The sequence below is a fragment of the Podarcis pityusensis genome, assembly GCF_964106645.2.
Source record: "Podarcis pityusensis genome assembly, chromosome: 8".
Lineage (NCBI taxonomy): Eukaryota > Metazoa > Chordata > Lepidosauria > Squamata > Lacertidae > Podarcis > Podarcis pityusensis.
The window spans coordinates 22,307,857-22,325,253 of NC_138033.1; the positions used below are offsets into that span (position 1 = coordinate 22,307,857).

At 45.1% G+C, this 17,397-nt stretch overlaps 1 protein-coding gene across 10 annotated transcripts in view; it reads right to left on the minus strand.

Moving 5' to 3' along the window:
- The window catches only part of PTPRU (protein tyrosine phosphatase receptor type U), a 375,331-nt gene that overhangs the window by 79,892 nt on the left and 278,042 nt on the right, over window positions 1–17,397 (minus strand). For 6 of the 10 annotated variants that reach the window (XM_081015389.1, XM_081015388.1, XM_081015396.1 and 3 more), the window contains exon 15: window positions 5,803–5,960. In XM_081015389.1, coding sequence (XP_080871515.1) covers window positions 5,803–5,960 — 158 coding nt within the window. Of the gene's footprint in view, window positions 1–5,802; window positions 5,961–10,583; window positions 10,614–17,397 lie in introns of all 10 variants that reach the window. The other 4 variants (XM_081015387.1, XM_081015391.1, XM_081015393.1 and 1 more) reach the window with 1 other exon arrangement.

A 17,397-nucleotide genomic window follows, 5' to 3' on the forward strand; every position in this document is an offset into this window, starting at 1 on the left:
GACTTCAATCAAAATGTTGGTGGGAATAATAAAAAAGGGGCATTTAGTAGACACCAGAACCTCAGTAGGGAGCTTCCAGTTGTCTGTCCTCAACTGGAAGAAAGTTCCGTATAATTGGGCCCACAGTACTAAATGCATAGCTCCTGGTGGATACAAATCTTTGGTCATTAGGCTTTATTTGAAAATGAGCCATAGGCCATTCTGAGAGAGGCAGGCGATGTCGTCATAAAATATGGTATGTGTTGTGTACTTTTGTATTCAGAATCTCCCCAAAATCATAAATCCATATTTGGAGCCTGATATTTTTAATCTTCAGTGGCATCACTGCTTAGAATCTTTGTTTCCTCCATTTCCCCTGGAAATTCACTCTCATTTAAAGTTGGGCAGGGTAGTTAAGCAATGTTCAAGACAGCTAATGTGCACTAAGTAATTCTGGGAATGCATCTTTATGTTGCTAAATTCTCTTGATACTTGCACACCTCCTGTATCCTGAAGTTCTCTTCATCTCACTTAGTCTCTCTCTCTCTCTCTCTCTCTCTCTCTCTCTCAGCATTATCCTGTATGGTGAGCTCTGCTCAAGTCGCAACTCCCCTGCATGGCAGAGTTCTTGAAGTAGTTGCCCTAACAACATTTCATCATAATAATCCTTTTGGGCTCAATCCTACAGCTCCAGCATCTATTCATCTTCTGGGCAAATGTCACCACATAGCCTCCCTCCTTGCCTTTTTGCTTGCAGTTTCCAGAAGGCAACATGTGCATTTGGTAATTAAAAGCCCACAGAGATGTATCGGGCAAGCATGTAAAGGAAATTGTACGAGAGTGATGTGCACAAGGGGGCTCAGATAGCATGCAGAAACCATTACCGCAACAACAGAAGCCGTGGCAAATGTCTTATTCCCCGGGAAAATTAGCCTTTCCCGATCTCTGGGAAATGAGCCATTCAGAGCTTCCCTGGGGTAGGAACACAGCGTTATGCATGTATCTTAGCTTGCACGTGCTTTCCCAGGCAAACAAATAAATAAATCATGGGCTTTAAACAAACCTAGTTAGGAGTAGTTGTTCACTGCTGATTAAAATGCTACAAGCTCCATTTTGAGGGGGAGCAAGGCTGGACAGGGTGTTTTTGGGTTGAAATCCTATACAACATTTACCTGGGAAGGAGCCCCACTGAACTAAATGAGACTTGCTTCTGAGTGGACACATATAATAGAGGTGGAGAAGCTCTGGCCCCCAGAGAGTGCTGGAGTACCTCTCCCATCTTCTCTTACCATTGGTCATGCTGGTTGGGACTGGCAGGAATTGAACATCTGGAGGGCCACAGGTCCCCCACCACTGGCATATAGGCCTGTGCGACTGCTGGGCACCTTTTCTTGAGTGGCTTCATTTCTCCCCTGCTACTGCTGTCACTGCTGATTTTCTTGGCCTCCAGGGCAGTGGTGGGAAATACACAGCTCTCCTAATATTGTTGGACTCCAACTCCCATCAGTCCCACCCAAGATGGCCAATGGTCAGGAATGATGGGAGTTGTACTCCAGCAGAAATTGGAGGACACAGCCTCCCCATCCTTGCTCTAGGCCCAGTCTGAATGGCCACTCAGAGTAAGGACTTCTTCAGGCCAAATCATTGCTTGTTCTTTCAAATGGGAATGGATGCCAGTCTTCTACAAAGCCCCCAGGCAGTCTGTGGGCAAATGAACGCCTTGATGTCACAGTATGCCAAATCTTCATTGCTGCCTTAAAGTCACATCACCAGATTTAGGAAGGTGCAGGTGATTCCCCTGCCAAACCTAGGGGGAATGGCTTCAACTGGTCAGCTAAACCAGGTGAGGGCAGCCAATGGGTCTCAAACCCTCGGCGAGTTTGGGACTTCCTCTGCAAGCAAAGACAGGCACTTGCAGATTGAGCGGATGAGACCAACAGTGGGTCCAACCGCCAAGAAGGCAGTTTCTGCACATGCTGAAGAGCGAAGTGGGGGGCAGGTGGGGTTCATCAACCTGGGAAGGGAGCCCATCTAGGAGAAGGAAAACTGTGGTCCTAAATCTCTGCTGCCTTCTGGGATATCTTCAGGCAGAAAAAAGGAGGAAAAACCCAGCAAAAATCCAGAGTGGAGTCCCTAAGATGGTTGGATGGTGCCTTGTACATTTCCTTCCGGCAACTCCAGCAGCCAAGCTGGTGCCAAACATATTGCTCTGCTTTCCCTTGGACCACATCAATTAGGCTATCTTGTCATCTGGGTAGCCCAGGACCTCCATATACATTGCCCAGGCTTGAGCCTGCTAATGCAGTGGTTTGACTTCACCCTGACATCCTTTTGTCTCTCAACACAGACAGGTGCTAACAGTCAACCTACTGAGAAAATCCATAAAAAGCAACTGTACCAGAATGAATTATTGTGAAAATACTTATTATTATTATTATTATTTTGGGGGGAGCCAAATTCCATCCTTTTTCAGGGCACCATATTACCAAAGTGCACCCCGATCAGCAGATGTCAGGCGCTTCTAAGCTTAATGCTGGTGTGGGAGTCAGGGCAGGGCTCTTGTTTTCTGTGGGTACATGTAGAAAGAGGCTGCAGTCCCTTGGCAATTGCTTTGGAAAACTCCCTTTTCCACAGGGCCTCCCAAGAACAAGGTTAAACCCACTGCCAGTCAAAGCAGGCGCCATTCCATTGCCTTCAATAGATGTAAAGCAATAGCAGCAAATTTGGGCCGAAAGCTCTTTCAGATGCTCGCAGAAGACAAATTGTTCATACAAACTGGTCTTGTTAAGAGCATTCTAAGAAACTGAAATGGTGCAGTAACTAAAATAAAATAATAGTCCTGCGGAGATGTATAAAACAGGGAAACTCTTGCCCTCTGGGCTTCTATTGTCTGCGAGACAATGGTACAAACCATATTAATCTTGTAGTCTGCAGAGGAAAGATGTGAGCAAGGCAGCATCTTGAAGTTCCAATAGCAGGTGTTATTAGCATATGGCTGAAACTGGGGCACAGAAAGAATTACTTTACAACTAAATCAGCATAGAAATGCATTCACCGGTGTGAAATTATCAGTCTCGGCCTAACGTGGAGGCTCTGCCGCGTTAACTCTTGAATGTTCACAACAGCTCGGCCGCAATCAGAAATCAACAAAAAAACAGCCCCAGGAAAATACAAGGATATTCATTTTAGTTTGTTAGTTACTACATTTATATACTGGTTTCTGGCCAGAGCACTTTGCTCTTGGGTTTATATATAGCTTGTGCCATGCTCACATATGGAGGACGGTGGTTGGTACAGGGACGAGCAGGCTAGCTCCATGCCCCTTGTGCCATTCCTGTCTGCCACAAGGCAAAGGGCAGCTACGGTGAGGGAGCTCCCTGTGCTCCTGAAAGTTTTTGCATAATATAGAACCTTGGAAAAACAGGGTAGACAAAGTGCAGCATGGGTGTGTCTGCAGGTATGTTGCAGCACTGCTAATAAAAGTCACTGCAAGAAGTAGGACATCCTCTCCACTAAGGACCATATTTGCACTGGCTCCCAAGAATCGCAGGGATTGTGACATCATGACCATCCCAATCCCAAAGCTGCAGCTTTGACTGGGGCGGGGGGGTTGCATTGCATTTAGAGAGCAGATGCTGCGAGGCTGGAGGAAATAGGGCAAACATTCTCAGTATGGTTCCTCAATATGCTTGGCCATGTTCAAGATGGGAACCACAATTCCAGTGCTCTGAATGTCTCTTGCTGACAAGTGGTTACTAGGTAGCCAGGTGATGTTATAATTTTGGATGCAGACCACTAGCAAAATCCATTGATCAGTCTCAGTCTCAATGCAGAGCAGATTTTCGGGGGGAAAGATAATGGAGCCAAAGTGTAGGCTGAGGAACCCGTGGCTTTCTAGATTCTCATGGGTGTCTGGTTGGCCACTGTGAGAACAGAGTGCTGAACCAGATGGGATTTTGGATTGATTCAGCAGGGCTTTTCTTCTACCTTTATGTTATTTGATACTGCCAGACTACAGCTCCCATCATCCTTCACAGGGTTGATAGGAGTTGGGAAGGCCACAGGTTCACCATCCCTGGTTTAGGCAAATCGACAACCGTATGCAAGCTAGCAACGACTCAGAATCCTACTGCAATGGGAACTGAAGGGAACCATAAAGATCCTCTTCTCTGCACCATGCCAAAGCATTTCAAATAAGATTACTGCCTGTGATTTTTAAACATTCAGTCACGGTCAAATCAAACAAATGGAAATCAGGTGGGTCAGAGGCAAACCAGCACCAAGCACATTCAAAGGACAGAGAGCATGTAGCTCTATTTTTAGCAAAGATGTGCCCCATGAAAGTTGTATCAGAAAAAGAATAAAATTGCAGCAGTGGCTGTTCTTAATCCCATTAGGCCAATCCATTATTTGACCCCAAGACTGTAAAGCAAGACGTTGGAATACAGTTGTCCGGATAGAGCACTTTGAAACCAGCACTTTGAAACCAGTAGTTCTCGTTTTGAGAACTAAACACTGCCATTCAAGCCCAGTCTGAAACCTACAAACAATCCACACCACAAACGCTTTAACATAACCTTCCTTCAAACAAATAACGCTCATTTCCTTAGTGTTTATGCTTTGGCAGAAAATAACTATGGGGAAATAAATGTCCATTGTATGAGCATTCGTGTTTTCTTTCTTCCAGCCACATAGCATTTTGGGAATAGAATTCTGAAACTTCCACTGGTTCCAGACAGAAACCAAAATCCAGAGGTGGCTAGGAGGGCTTGCCTAGAATCTCAAAGCACTTACAGCCTGCCTTGGAGTACTTGACTGTGAAGGTTAAATCATGATAGTGTGGGACATTGTGTGTTTAGGATGATGTATCCTGTGGCAAAGTCCAGAGCATGAAGCCACAGAGCTCCAGGGTGATAGAATCTGCTATAACAAAATGAAACTCACTTGGTGCCTTCAGGCACACCTCGAAACCTTAATTTGGAAGACTGTGAATGACCCAGGGGCTTCAACACTTCCTCCTATTCTGGGAATATCCCAGAGGGGGACAAGTACCCACATGACTCATGTGGCTATAGCCCCTGTGTTGCAGATACTCTCTCTCCCGTCATCTCTCTTATTTTAAATAAACTCAGAATGGGTTTTCTACAGCCTTAAACAGGTCAGAGGGAGCCTGAATAAGAAGATGTCCCTGATGAGACAAAGGTCCTCCACCTCTTCCTACTCAACATCAGATTAATTACCTGCCCTTTACTTTTTTTTAAAAAAAAGACACAGGGCAGGTTTCAACATAGAAAACAGTTTGAAACAAGCACACAAACATGTGCATGTGTAACCACCCAGTGATCTTTGGATGAAGAGCGGTACAACCCATAATTTCCAACCAGATACACCTGGCTGGGCAACAACGTAACAGTCCTTCAGTCACCCTGCACATATCAGTCATGAGATGCATGCAACATGACACTCTCTCTTCCGCTTCAGAGTTCGTTGAACAACAGTAGACTTTCCAAAATGGTGGGAAGGGACACTACACCCCCTTACTGGGATTCAGCCAAGGGGAATCAAGTGTCCCCTTTCTCCCCCATCCTGTACGATGTGACTGCCCCTGTGTGGCTGCACGGTCCAACATCCCACAGAAGCCAAACAAGATACCTCTCAATTACATCTGTGAACTGCTTGCAGCAAGGTACCATGGGCAGAAACATTGGCTGTAATCTAAGCAAAACCAATCTTGTTATTGAGCACCAATGCCATTGGTCTATGTGGTTCAGCATAGAATGTAAAAGCCAAATCACTCCCTGTAGCTGCTTGCCTGGAACTTACCTCTGTTACTGTAGTTGTGTGTGTCCATGAAGGACAGGCCCAGCCTCTCATCTTCCTGCAGGGTACTTTGGTCCGTAAAGCTTCGATCAATTGCACTCATCATGTGTGTCTTCTCATTGCGGTAGTTGATCGTCGCTTTGGCCATGTTCACTGGTTTCCTGGCGCAAAATCACAAAGGAGGAAAGCAGGCACACATCAGACAAAGGGGTCCACTCTGGGGCTTCCCGACAGGTAAATTTTTCAAACTTCTACAGGTAGGAGGATGAAGAGAGGCTCATGAACATTGGTTGCAGGGGAAGCTTCTTACGTTGTCATGGGCAGACATCACACAGCAATCGAGGCATCAAGCTCCCTGATTGCTCAGGTATTGCGTCCATGTAATTAGAACCAAGCCCAAATCTCTCCTGATAAATCTTTTGAGATTTGTCTCCCCCACCGCCCGCAATCCCACTAGAAAAAGGCCACCTAGCAGAATTGCTGCAAGTATTCTCCACCGTGAGTGTGAGAGAGAGAGAGAAAGAGAGAAAGAAAGAGAGAAAGAAAGAGAGAGAGAGAGAGAGAGAGAGAGAGAGAGAGAGAGAGAGAGTGCTACCATGTTCACCACACACACACCCCATGCTAGTTTTGGGGTCAGTAGCAGTGGGCAGAGTGGGGGAGAGCCATAGCTGTCAACGTTTCCCTTTTTTTAAGGGAAATTCCCTTATTCTGAATAAGATTCCTCACAAGAAAAGGGAAAAGTTGACAGCTATGGGGAGAGCTGTGACATGAGCATGTTGCATGGCATATGCACAGTGCATATGCATGATCACCACGGAATTTTGAGGGGGAACCACCCACCCCCCTCCTTGAAAAAAATGGGTGAGTGGGTGGATTGTCGTCGTCCCCGATTGTGCCCCTGCCTGCAGCTGCACTGCCACCATGATGCAGTGGCAATGGTGCAACTGATGCAGCAGTGAGGGCAATGGCACTGCAGTGGTGGCACAGGCAAAGCCCCAGTGGGGCTGGCAGCAGTGCCACTGCAGCAGTGGGGGTTGGACCTGCTGCCTGATGCAAATGGCTTTACTTTATTGATGGGTTGCCCATGATGAGAGCCCATGATGCATTTGGGTTGGATTAGACAGAGACTTCATCTGATCTGGCAAGTCCTAGGGGCTGTATCCAACATTAGCGTCTAACTTACATTTGTTAATTTCAGTGGCTCTACTCTGAATAGAACTTAGTTGGCTATGACCCTAAGCCCTTCTTTAAAAATGTTAGAAAGCTAAGTTTTAAATTTTTACACACACACACACACACACACACACACCCCTTTGCATGTTTTCACACCCCTCAAGTTCCACCACTACAAAATTTCTGGCTCCTACCCTGCTTCTCATCCTAAGCAGCCAGTATGTGGGACCACTCAAAAATGTTTCTGTTCCACAGAAAATGAAGCTATTTTGAGTTTATTAGATAGTCAGGCTTACACTATCCATCCTCCAGCAGATCTATATGCCATTATTCTCCTTGGTGTAGATCGATTAAAAGTGAAAGCTCCCCCATGGAATATGCTGGCTGAGACCCTACCTGCCCGCAGACTCTCTTGCTAGAGTGGTGCATGCTCTGGTTATCTCCTGCTTGGACTACTGCAATGCACTCTACATGGGGCTACCTTTGAAGATGACTCAGAAACTACAACTAATCCAGACTGGTGACTGAGAGTGGCCGCCGAGACCATATAACACCAGTCCTAAAGGATCCCAGTGTGTTTTGGAGCACAATTCAAAGTGTTGGTGCTGACCTTTAAAGAGATATTTGAAGGCAGCCCTGTATTGGGAAGTTTTTAATGTTTGATGTTTTATTATGTTTTTATATTCTACTGGAAGCCACCCAGAGTGGCTGGGGAAACATAGCCAGATGGGTGAGGTGTAATAATAAATTTAGTAGTAGTAGTATATTGACAGTGGCCTTTCTTAAATAGATAACTTCTAATGAAGTGTCACCCCCCTCTCTGCTCTTAACTGGCATTTTAGCACAACTCCAAAGAACAAGAATGTGGGTCTGAAGCTCCTTCCCCAATTTCTTTTCAGCATCTCTCCCAGGCAGTGCAGGAAAATTACTGCAATGCCCACTTATACTCCCATGGCCCTTTTAAATACACTTAGCCCACAGACACCTCCTTGCAAAACAAAGCAGAATCTGTGGCGCTGTCTATCCTTGTGATGCTCCACTTACGTCTGATCAATACTATTGATCAGTCCCCCGGTGTGATTTTAAGTGTAGGACTTTTAACATCAGGCAAGTTGCTCAGCTCTGTACCAACACAGAGACAATGCCTCATCATTTGCCTTTCATTGCTCCTAACAATAATAGCACACCCAAGGAGGCATTTCAGACTGAAGATGCCAAGGTGAAAGTCAAAACACTGTGATACATCCTAAGAAAAGGCATCTGGAGATTCATGGCAAGGGTAGGAGAAATTTCCCAAGTCCTTTCCTGTTTTGGCTTCCTGGTTCTCTCTGTACTCTTCATTCTATAATTCATGAATTCTGGTTTAGCCTTGATAAGTCCTCAAATTAAATTCTGCACCTTTCATTTTGTTTATTTGCATCTTCGCTACCCCTTCCTTGTTGCCAGTGTGAAACCCAGAAGAAGAAGAAGAAGAAGAAGAAGAAGAAGAAGAAGAAGAAGAAGAAGAAGAAGAGCAGCAATCATAGTATTCTCGTTTGTGAGAGAAGAAGAAAACTGGCAGAAACTCATTCAGAAGAAAAAGGGTCTTCCGCTTACACTAAAGCTATTTGGATAAAAACGATGCACTTCTGTTCTTTGGTTTCATGATATTCAATTCTAGAATCACAGAACTGGGGGTGAGCTCAAAGGTCATCTAGATGTAGGAAATCTGAAGATACAGCATCCCTGATGGGTAGCCATCCAGCTTCTGCTTATAAATGGAGAGATGAAAAATTGAAACGGACCTTTCAAGGTGATCTGCTACACTGCTGTGAACAACCTGTGCCACACGGTGTTCTTCTTAACACTTAACCAAATCCCTTTCCTTATAATCTGATTTTGTGGTCCACCATACTGAGCAGCTTTAAAAAACAGTTTAGAAACACTGTAAGCAAATAAATGAGAGGAATGAATCTAGTTCTGTGCACCTTGCTTTTAACTTCTTATTTACAAAGCTTCTAGGCCACAGATTTCAAAAGCTCCTTCCTAAAACTGGGACACATTTCTATACCGGTTAAATCATTGTCTAGAGCAGGAATTCCCAAACGGCTTTGAAATGGTTCCACTGTATAAAAAATGCATTGCTATTAATTTCCATTTATTAAACTTTATGCAATATATTAACCATCTATAGAAATAAGGATACAATTTTAAATAACCCATTTCTATTCAGAAGAAAATTGAAATAAAACCTAGTACGGTAGTCTTAATTCTTCTAGCACTGCATCATTATGTCCCTGGGACTGGTCTGGTGTGAAAAGCATCTTAACATGGTCTTAAATTAGGAATTAATAAGTAAACAGAAATCTATAAGCATGTGTGTTTACTAACAAGAGATTTGTTCATTTCTGTGTAAGCTAGAAAAGGCTTCACTATCAGAAGGAAATATTCAGCAGGAACAAAGCCCGCTGTTTCTTTGATTCCGTGAAAGGAGAGGCAAGTCCTTGGAAACTTATCTGGCTTGGAATAAAATCCAAGTTGGAAAAGAATAGCAGGCTTCTCACCACCATCGCCCGTCCTTGCCTGCCCTCACTGCCAGCACCTCAAAGGACCTTTGCCTTTCTTTTTCCTGGCAAAAAGCAGCACTGGGAGCAGCAGAAGTAACAGGGGTGTACAGTTGGGAGAGAGGAGGAATGGTGTCCATAATGGCTGGGGCTGGTTGGAGTTGGAGACCAACAGTATCTAGAAAGCCACAGGTTCCCCATCCCTGCAGTAATGGCCCAAGGGACCAGGGGACACATTGTTCCCTTGGGAGCTTATGCGCTTGCTTTAGATTGGCTTGAAAAATAACTCCTTCTGCTTTTGGAAATAATTTCCGAGGCAACCTTGTGACAGTTCATCAATATCTACCTTAGGGGTTGGGGATGTCAGGTGTGGGGCCCCCGAATCCAGCCCTTTGGGCCTGTCTGTCTGGCCCTTGGGACTCTCGTCAAACCACACCTCTTCCCTAGCCACACCCCCTCTTCCCAAGCCACACCCCTCATCTACCCTGCTTTGTTCCACTCTCCTTGGGTGTTTTTGTCTGGCTGCAATGTGCCCTTGAACTCTAGACTCTGAGAATGCCTTGCTTGCCTGGGTGGAACAGGAAAAAAACAACCCTGATGTACGAAAGGAAAATCTATATTTGCTGCTCCATCCACTTTTGACTCTGGCCCCAGCTAACCCCAACATGTGACACTGCTCCCCCAAACGAGGTTGCCTATGGGGCTGAAGAACATTACCCACTCCTAATCTCCATGAAACAGGCTTCAGATGAATCCAACATAAGCAGTTGCAGAGGTTTAATTTCCAGATGGGCAAAAACCATTAAATGAAACATGGTGGAAGCTGGGTGAGTTGTATTCTCTTGAGGTGTATATAGCCTCTCTAAAAGGCATTCCAGGTCTTGATCCCCTCGAGCATCAAACCCCTTCCCCACCTCCCTCCAGAGTCTCTACATTTTATTTCAGCAGCCGTTTCCCCCCACCCCTGAAGCCCCCAAAATGGTACTTTAACATTTATGTGACAAGGAAAGGGAACCAACTGGGAGCAGCGAGCAGCGGAGCGAGCGCGAGTGAATGAGAATTACTTACGGGTAATAGGAATAGGAATAGTAGTTCCTCCTGGCAAGCGTGCAAACAAAGAGAAACAGCAGAGATTGCATAAGCAGCTTTTCTCAGCAAATAATGAAGGAGAAGATGGGATATTTGGAGCCTAAAATGACAACAGACCAGAGACTGAGCCATTGTCCATGCAAAGGGAGGGGGAAGGGAGCTGGAGACAGAGGGGGGGGGGAAGGAAGGAGGAAGGAAGTGCAGGGAGACAGAGAAAGCAATCAGCTGGAAATGGGAAGCAGCTTTCGGACATGCTTGCTGCTGCCCGGAGGGCAAGCAAGGTCACCTGCCAAAAAGGTTTAGAAAGGGCAAAGACGCCAAGTAACTCGCTTCCCCACACCTGCAAACACACGTACTTCGCAAACAGCACATCTAATTCCAGCTGCCCTTGAAATTGTATGCTGGTAACTGAGGAACAGATAATCTGGACTGCTACAAATCTAGTCTTGGGATTGTGATGTAGTTCCTTTGCTACAAATTTGTTCTCATCAGGTTGAAAACAGAGCACTTGTTTTGTTGAGCAGCTATGGCGCTACCCATAACAGAGGTATATCGCCACCCCATCCCACCATGTCCCACCTTTGATTTTCTAAAACACCACCTTGTGTCTCATTCTGAACTTAACAAGGCTTTGTGATTCTAATTCTGGCAAACTTCATGTGCTCCCTGGATGCTAATGCTGCAGATATAAAAACAAGAGACCTCTTTATTTCTTGAAGCAATGCAGAGGCTGGATCAGGGGTCCCCAACCTTTTGGGACTTGGGGAGGGGGCACTTTTGGACATCTAAGGAAGTGTCACAGGCACTACAAAATAATCATTTCTTTTAAGAAAAACTGGGGATGCTCAGAACCCCCTCCTCCCCCAAAGCAGAAACACCTATACCCCAATGAATAAAACACAGACAAAAAAAGCAGGCAATAGCCACCCCCTCAAATAAGAAAACAAGAAAACTTAACCAACTCCCATCTTAATTTATTTTAAAAAAATTAAAATTTGGGAGTGCCAAGATGGTGTGTGACATTATTGTGGTGGTCATGGGTGCCAGATGGAGTATCCTAGGGCTACCTGAAGCTTTCAATTAAAGATATATTTGATTCTTTGTTGGGGGGTAGCTTTTGAAGGGCCACTGCAAACATAGTTTCAATTTGCTTCATTATAGTTTTAATGCTGTTATTAGCTGTCTTGGTGTTTCTGAGGGTCAGATATATTAATGGTATATTTATCAGCCTTCAGAGCTCAGATGTTTTTGACTACATTTCCCTCAGCCCCAGCCATGCTGCCTGGGGCTGATGGGATTTGTAGTCCAAAAGATCTGAAATGCACACTGCTGGCGAAGGCCAATACACATCCTAGCCAGCAGACTCAATCTTCCACTTCTCACAGCCAATGTGTTTTCTAATATTCTTCCTAACAGTTCCATTCTTCCTGTCACAGCTAAACCTGCAGGGAGGCAACAGGTATTGCTCATCAGTCTGGGAAGAAGCATCCTTTTGCCCCAGCCAGAAATAGCTCCGCAAATCCTTCCCTATCATATCTGCTAATAAGCTGGAGGCCTGGCTGTTTCCCAGGCAATTTCTTTGCTTCCATTAGCTTCCCATGGTCAACTTCGCCACATGAGAGGTATAGCAAAGCATTGCACAATTGTCTTCCTGAGTCCAGCACAGCCTCCAGCAATGGGGCTCCTGGACTTTTTTATAGGGTTGTGTACAAGGGACAATATGCTTGCAACAAAAAAGTTGCAGGGTCCAGGGTGCCTCTTTAGTGTTCCAGCCAGCCAGCCAGTCATGCCCTCTCACATGATACTCCATTCCATTTTCTCAACTCCCCTCAAAAACACAGCAATCTGTGGCTTGAGGTTTCTCTGAGGAATCCAGTATCTCCCCCATGTTTCTCATGGGGACCTGTTGTCACTCACCACCCAAGTTCACTATTAGAGGGCATAATTTCTGCAGGTGCAGCTTATGGTCACCTCCTTGTGTTACGGAGGAAGGAAAAGCTGTACCAAGCTGAAATGCTCCACATTAAAGCCACTGTCTCTTGGCATCAGTTCCCAGACTGAATTTTAAGGTAATGATATCCTCTCACATATTTATGTTTCAAATGCCCTGTTTTAGACTATCTGCAGAAGCACTGAGAGGCCAAAGGGACTCTTAGCAGAGTGAGGTGCTAAGATCCCATAGCTGCAGAGTGAATTGTACCATTTCAGACTGCAGGTGGAACAATACTGTTTTTCAAATGCTCCCCCACGTATATAAAACCCTGCAAGCAAAAACTTAGCTCAGCAATGAATGAACTTAGAGAGAACTTGCAGGACCATCCAACAATGTGATCTCAACATGCAATCTACCTCTTTGAACTGCAGACTGAGATCACAGTGTTGAATCTATTCTAACACCTCAGGAATCTTAAGAATCTACTCTCACAGCCTTCATCAACCCTTCCATCATCCCTGGCCACTGGCCCATGTTGTCCAGAGCTGATGGGTGTTGTAGTCCAAAGCATCTGCCATGTTATTCCTTTGCATTGTGTAGACCAGGTAGGTCAGCATCCAACATCAGCACCCAGCAGCCCATTGACAGTTGTTAGGGCCCAACCACCTTGGCAGAGCTCGCCAGAGCTGAAACCTGCTTTGTCTCTCTCATTTTCTCATTCCCCCAGTCATGGTCTTATCTGGATGCAGCAGATGGGTCTGGGAAGCAGGCTTGGTGAATAAATATGATGCAAATGGAAACAGGAGCAACAATTGCCTATGTTCACTTATTTGTCCCATGTCTGGAACAGCAATCAATCCAGCAAATGCCATAAGTATTCACTGCAGTTGTTGCTTTCAGTCCACAAATAATTGTTAATTTCCCCCTCATTTTGCATTGTGGTTCCTTTTCACTGAAATGAATGGAGCAGAATAATGTAGGGATGGCATAAATTACAAAATGAATTACACTACTTAAGTGACATAATTTTACTACAATGGTGGAAAATGTAGTTTGGGGCAGAATGCGAACTGTAGTGGAATGGAAACAGTTCTGTATGCAACGAAAGCAGGGCCAAATGGAAAATGATGCCCTCTTTGATCCCAAGCAGGAAGCCATGTACTATCTTGCATTTCCTGCAATGGCCTGCAGTGTCTGCCACACCATCGCTCCTGTGGGAAAGTGAAAGTAGCCAGCCAGTGCTACCAAGCCCACAGTTTGGAGCTGAGAGGGGACCAAATAGGAAGATCACCAAGGTGCTCCTTGCTGAGGGGCCATCACACCTGGTGCCATCCCTGAAACCAGCCCAATAACACACCAAATACGGAATTGTCAGGAAGGAAAGAGACACCACTTTGGGTATCAAGCCATTCCTTTAGCACAAACAGCAGCCATCTGTTGTTTATTTACACTCTGAATCCAAGGAGCAGCTGACCATGGATTTGCAAGGAACTCCAACTGAAATGATTTAATCAACTGCGACATTTAAAATGGGATCAGCCAAACACCTTGATTCAAGCGAAGAGATGGATGTCTGAATGGATTCTTAACCTGTTGAGGAAAGGCTGTAACAGACAAAGTAACACTGACAGCAGATCTGCTCTGTGCAGAGACTAAGGAATGTGAATAAGGGCTCTACAGGAGTGTCTTTAATATTTTGAGGAAATCTACCCAATCTAAGAATCTCCCAGGAGTCTTTTTAAAGGCTTGATTCCCTCCCACCAACCACCTGCATTTTAATCCTTTATGAAGCTGATAATTGAAGAAATAAACCATTTCCAATTTCTCCAGAACACACAGTCAGAGTTCTCCTCTTCACAAGACTTTATAATCTTATTCCTCTCCAGCAACCCACGTGACCATAGCTCAGTGGTAGAGCATCTGCTTTGCATACAGAAGATCCCAAGTTCAATTCCCACTATCTCCAAGTAGGGTTGTGAATGTCCCCTGTCTGAAACCTGCTGCCGGTCGGTGTAGACCGTAAGCATCCAAAGTGGTAGGCTCCATAAGTTGTGGGGCTTCAACTCCCATTATCCCTGACCATTGGCCATGCTGGCAGGGTTGATGGGAACTTTAGTCCAACAACATTTGGAGGTCGCCCAGTTGACTGTCCCTGGGCTGAGCTAAGTGGACAAACGTTCCGACTCAAATAACTCAATATAAGCCACAACCTTGCTAGCAATATATACCGACTCAAATAACTCAATATAAGCCACAACCTTGCTAGCAAATCTGGTTTCCAAAATGAAAGCAACTATTAAAAACAGCACAGATAACATAATGAACTGGTAGCTAGCTTCTTAAATTATGCAGCATGATGGGGTGATTTGCTAGGAAGTGGAGGCAGCAGTGAAGACAGCTTGCCCCCTATCTCTGTAGTAGTCGGGGAAAACCCTAGCAATGTAACAATAAATAAATAAAAAGGGAGTCCTGTAATGCAGGGCTTATAACACTGCAAGTCAGTTCTGACTGCCTGAATCTGTGAGTTTTATACTGCTCAATGGGTTTCACTGAAAAGATGAAGTAGGAATCCCTTGGATCCACAGATCCTGCCACTCTTTCTATTATTATCCACATATGTCTTTTCGATTGTTGTTGGGTTGTTGTTTTTTGAGGGGGGGGAGTTGCATGCAGAATGAAAAATCAAGAGTGATGTGTTGCATACCAAATTAGGACTGCCATGGGGAAGGTCAGCAGTGCCCCCTGTTAGGTTCCCTCCTCCATTGGTGGATGATAGGTCCAACAATGGCAGCATTGGCTGACTCTTTTCATTTCCAACCATCATCCATGATGTCTGGTGAGTGCTGTTCATGAGCACTGTGGGAAATTTAAGTGGCTGCCCACCTCTGATGCCATTAGATAGACCTATGACTGGCAGGTACCAGCACCAGTAAGCTCTGCCAAGTAACCGTGGTCCCAGTAGCTGTCTAAAGGCACTGAGCACTGATACCTAGCTTGTCCCTAATTGTGTTGTATTTGATCTGTGTCTTTCAACCTTGGTTCCTCAGGCATTGCTGGATGACAACTCCCATCATCCTCAGCCAGCTTAGCCAAAAGTAAGAGATGATGGGAGCTGTAGACCAAGAGCATTTGGGAAACCAAAGTTGGAGAACACTGTATTCAGCTGTGTACACACTACCATTTACTCTGGCCCCAGTGCATACCTACTGCTGTTGTTTGAATCCATGTGCACGGGAGGTTAGTCACAATCCATATCCTGTAGTTTGTTTGCTTTTTTAGAAAGACTGCCATTTAATAAGTTTTCCCACACCCTCAAGCCAGCATCTACCTGAATTGAAAATGTAAGGCACATTCACTTCACCATTAAGCTGAGGTATGTACATTTGAGACGCGGGTGTACAAGGGGACGCAGGTGGCACTGTGGGTTAAACCACAGAGCCTAGGACTTGCTGATCAGAAGGTCAGCAGTTCGAATCCCCACGACGGGGTGAGCTCCCGTTGCTCGGTCCCTGCTCCTGCCAACCTAGCAGTTTGAAAGCACATCAAAGTGCAAGTAGATAAATAGGTACTGCTCTGGCGGGAAGGTAAACGGCGTTTCCGTGTGCTGCTCTGGTTCGCCAGAAGTGGCTTAGTCATACTGGCCACATGACCGGCTCCCTCGGCCAATAAAGCGAGATGAGCGCCGCAACCCCAGAGTCGGTCACGACTGGACCAAATGGTCAGGGGTCCCTTTACCTTTACCTATGTACATTTGAGACAGCCATTGTGCATACACACAAACAACAACTTTATGAATGGTATTCGTGTGGGGAGTAACAGGTGCAGAGAGACCCAAGACATGACGCACATTGGGAGTGGCAGGCGAAAATGATGAACTATGCGGAATTAGCCAAGCTGACCGGCAAGATTCAGGACCAGGACGACCAGAGATTCATAGAAAGTTGGAGTAAATTTATGGTGTATTTAAAGGATAATTGTAAAACTTTAAAAACACTGGCAGGACTGAAATAACTCCTACAATGTAATAAATAAGAGATTTATTATTTAAAATAAGTGATTTAAAGAAACAAGGGATACCTGTTGAAAGGAAGGAGGGAAGTCATAAGCTTGGCAGAGCTAGAAGTATAGATGTGATTTGATGTATGGTATGAAACGGTGTTGAGAAAATAATAAAAATTTATTGGCAGGGGGGAATGACATGACGCACATTGGATGAAGACTCACTCTCTGGCATGTACTTCAATGTGTAAATGCAACTTGAATAGCAGCGGCAGGGAAACTGTGCTTTAAGCCGCTAATGTGTGCATAGCCTTACATAACTAATATTAAAAAGAAATCCTAAAATGAACTGAAGCTCTCCTCGGTTGATATGAGGGCCCCTCAATTGATATGAGGACCCCTACGGAGCTGGCATTTCATGTCTGCCAAGACGCTGCGTGAGCTGGCACGGCACAGAGCCCAGGTGAAAGAAGACAGACCTCCCTCCTCTTCCCCCTCCCTGTCGCACAAGGTTAAACAAATCCACTTCAGACCCTGAATTCTTTAAGCTCAACGCTGCTTGGCATGTCATCCTTTGCAGAGCCATTTATGTTACAGTCAAATAGCGGCATGGTTCTGGAATCTGAAAGATGGGCGCAAGAAAATGCTTAACAACAAGTTGGCAGAACATCCCAGCACATTAACAGGACTTGATTGTTCTTTGCCAGGATAAATTAAATGGCATCCAGGATTTGTGCACTTCTGTAAGACTATAATCTGACTGCAGCATTAGTCACAAGCAACCTTCAACACCAACTACCAACACGTAACTCTGTTTCCCCCATTTTTCTCAAGATATTCCTATGCTACAGACCTAGGCTA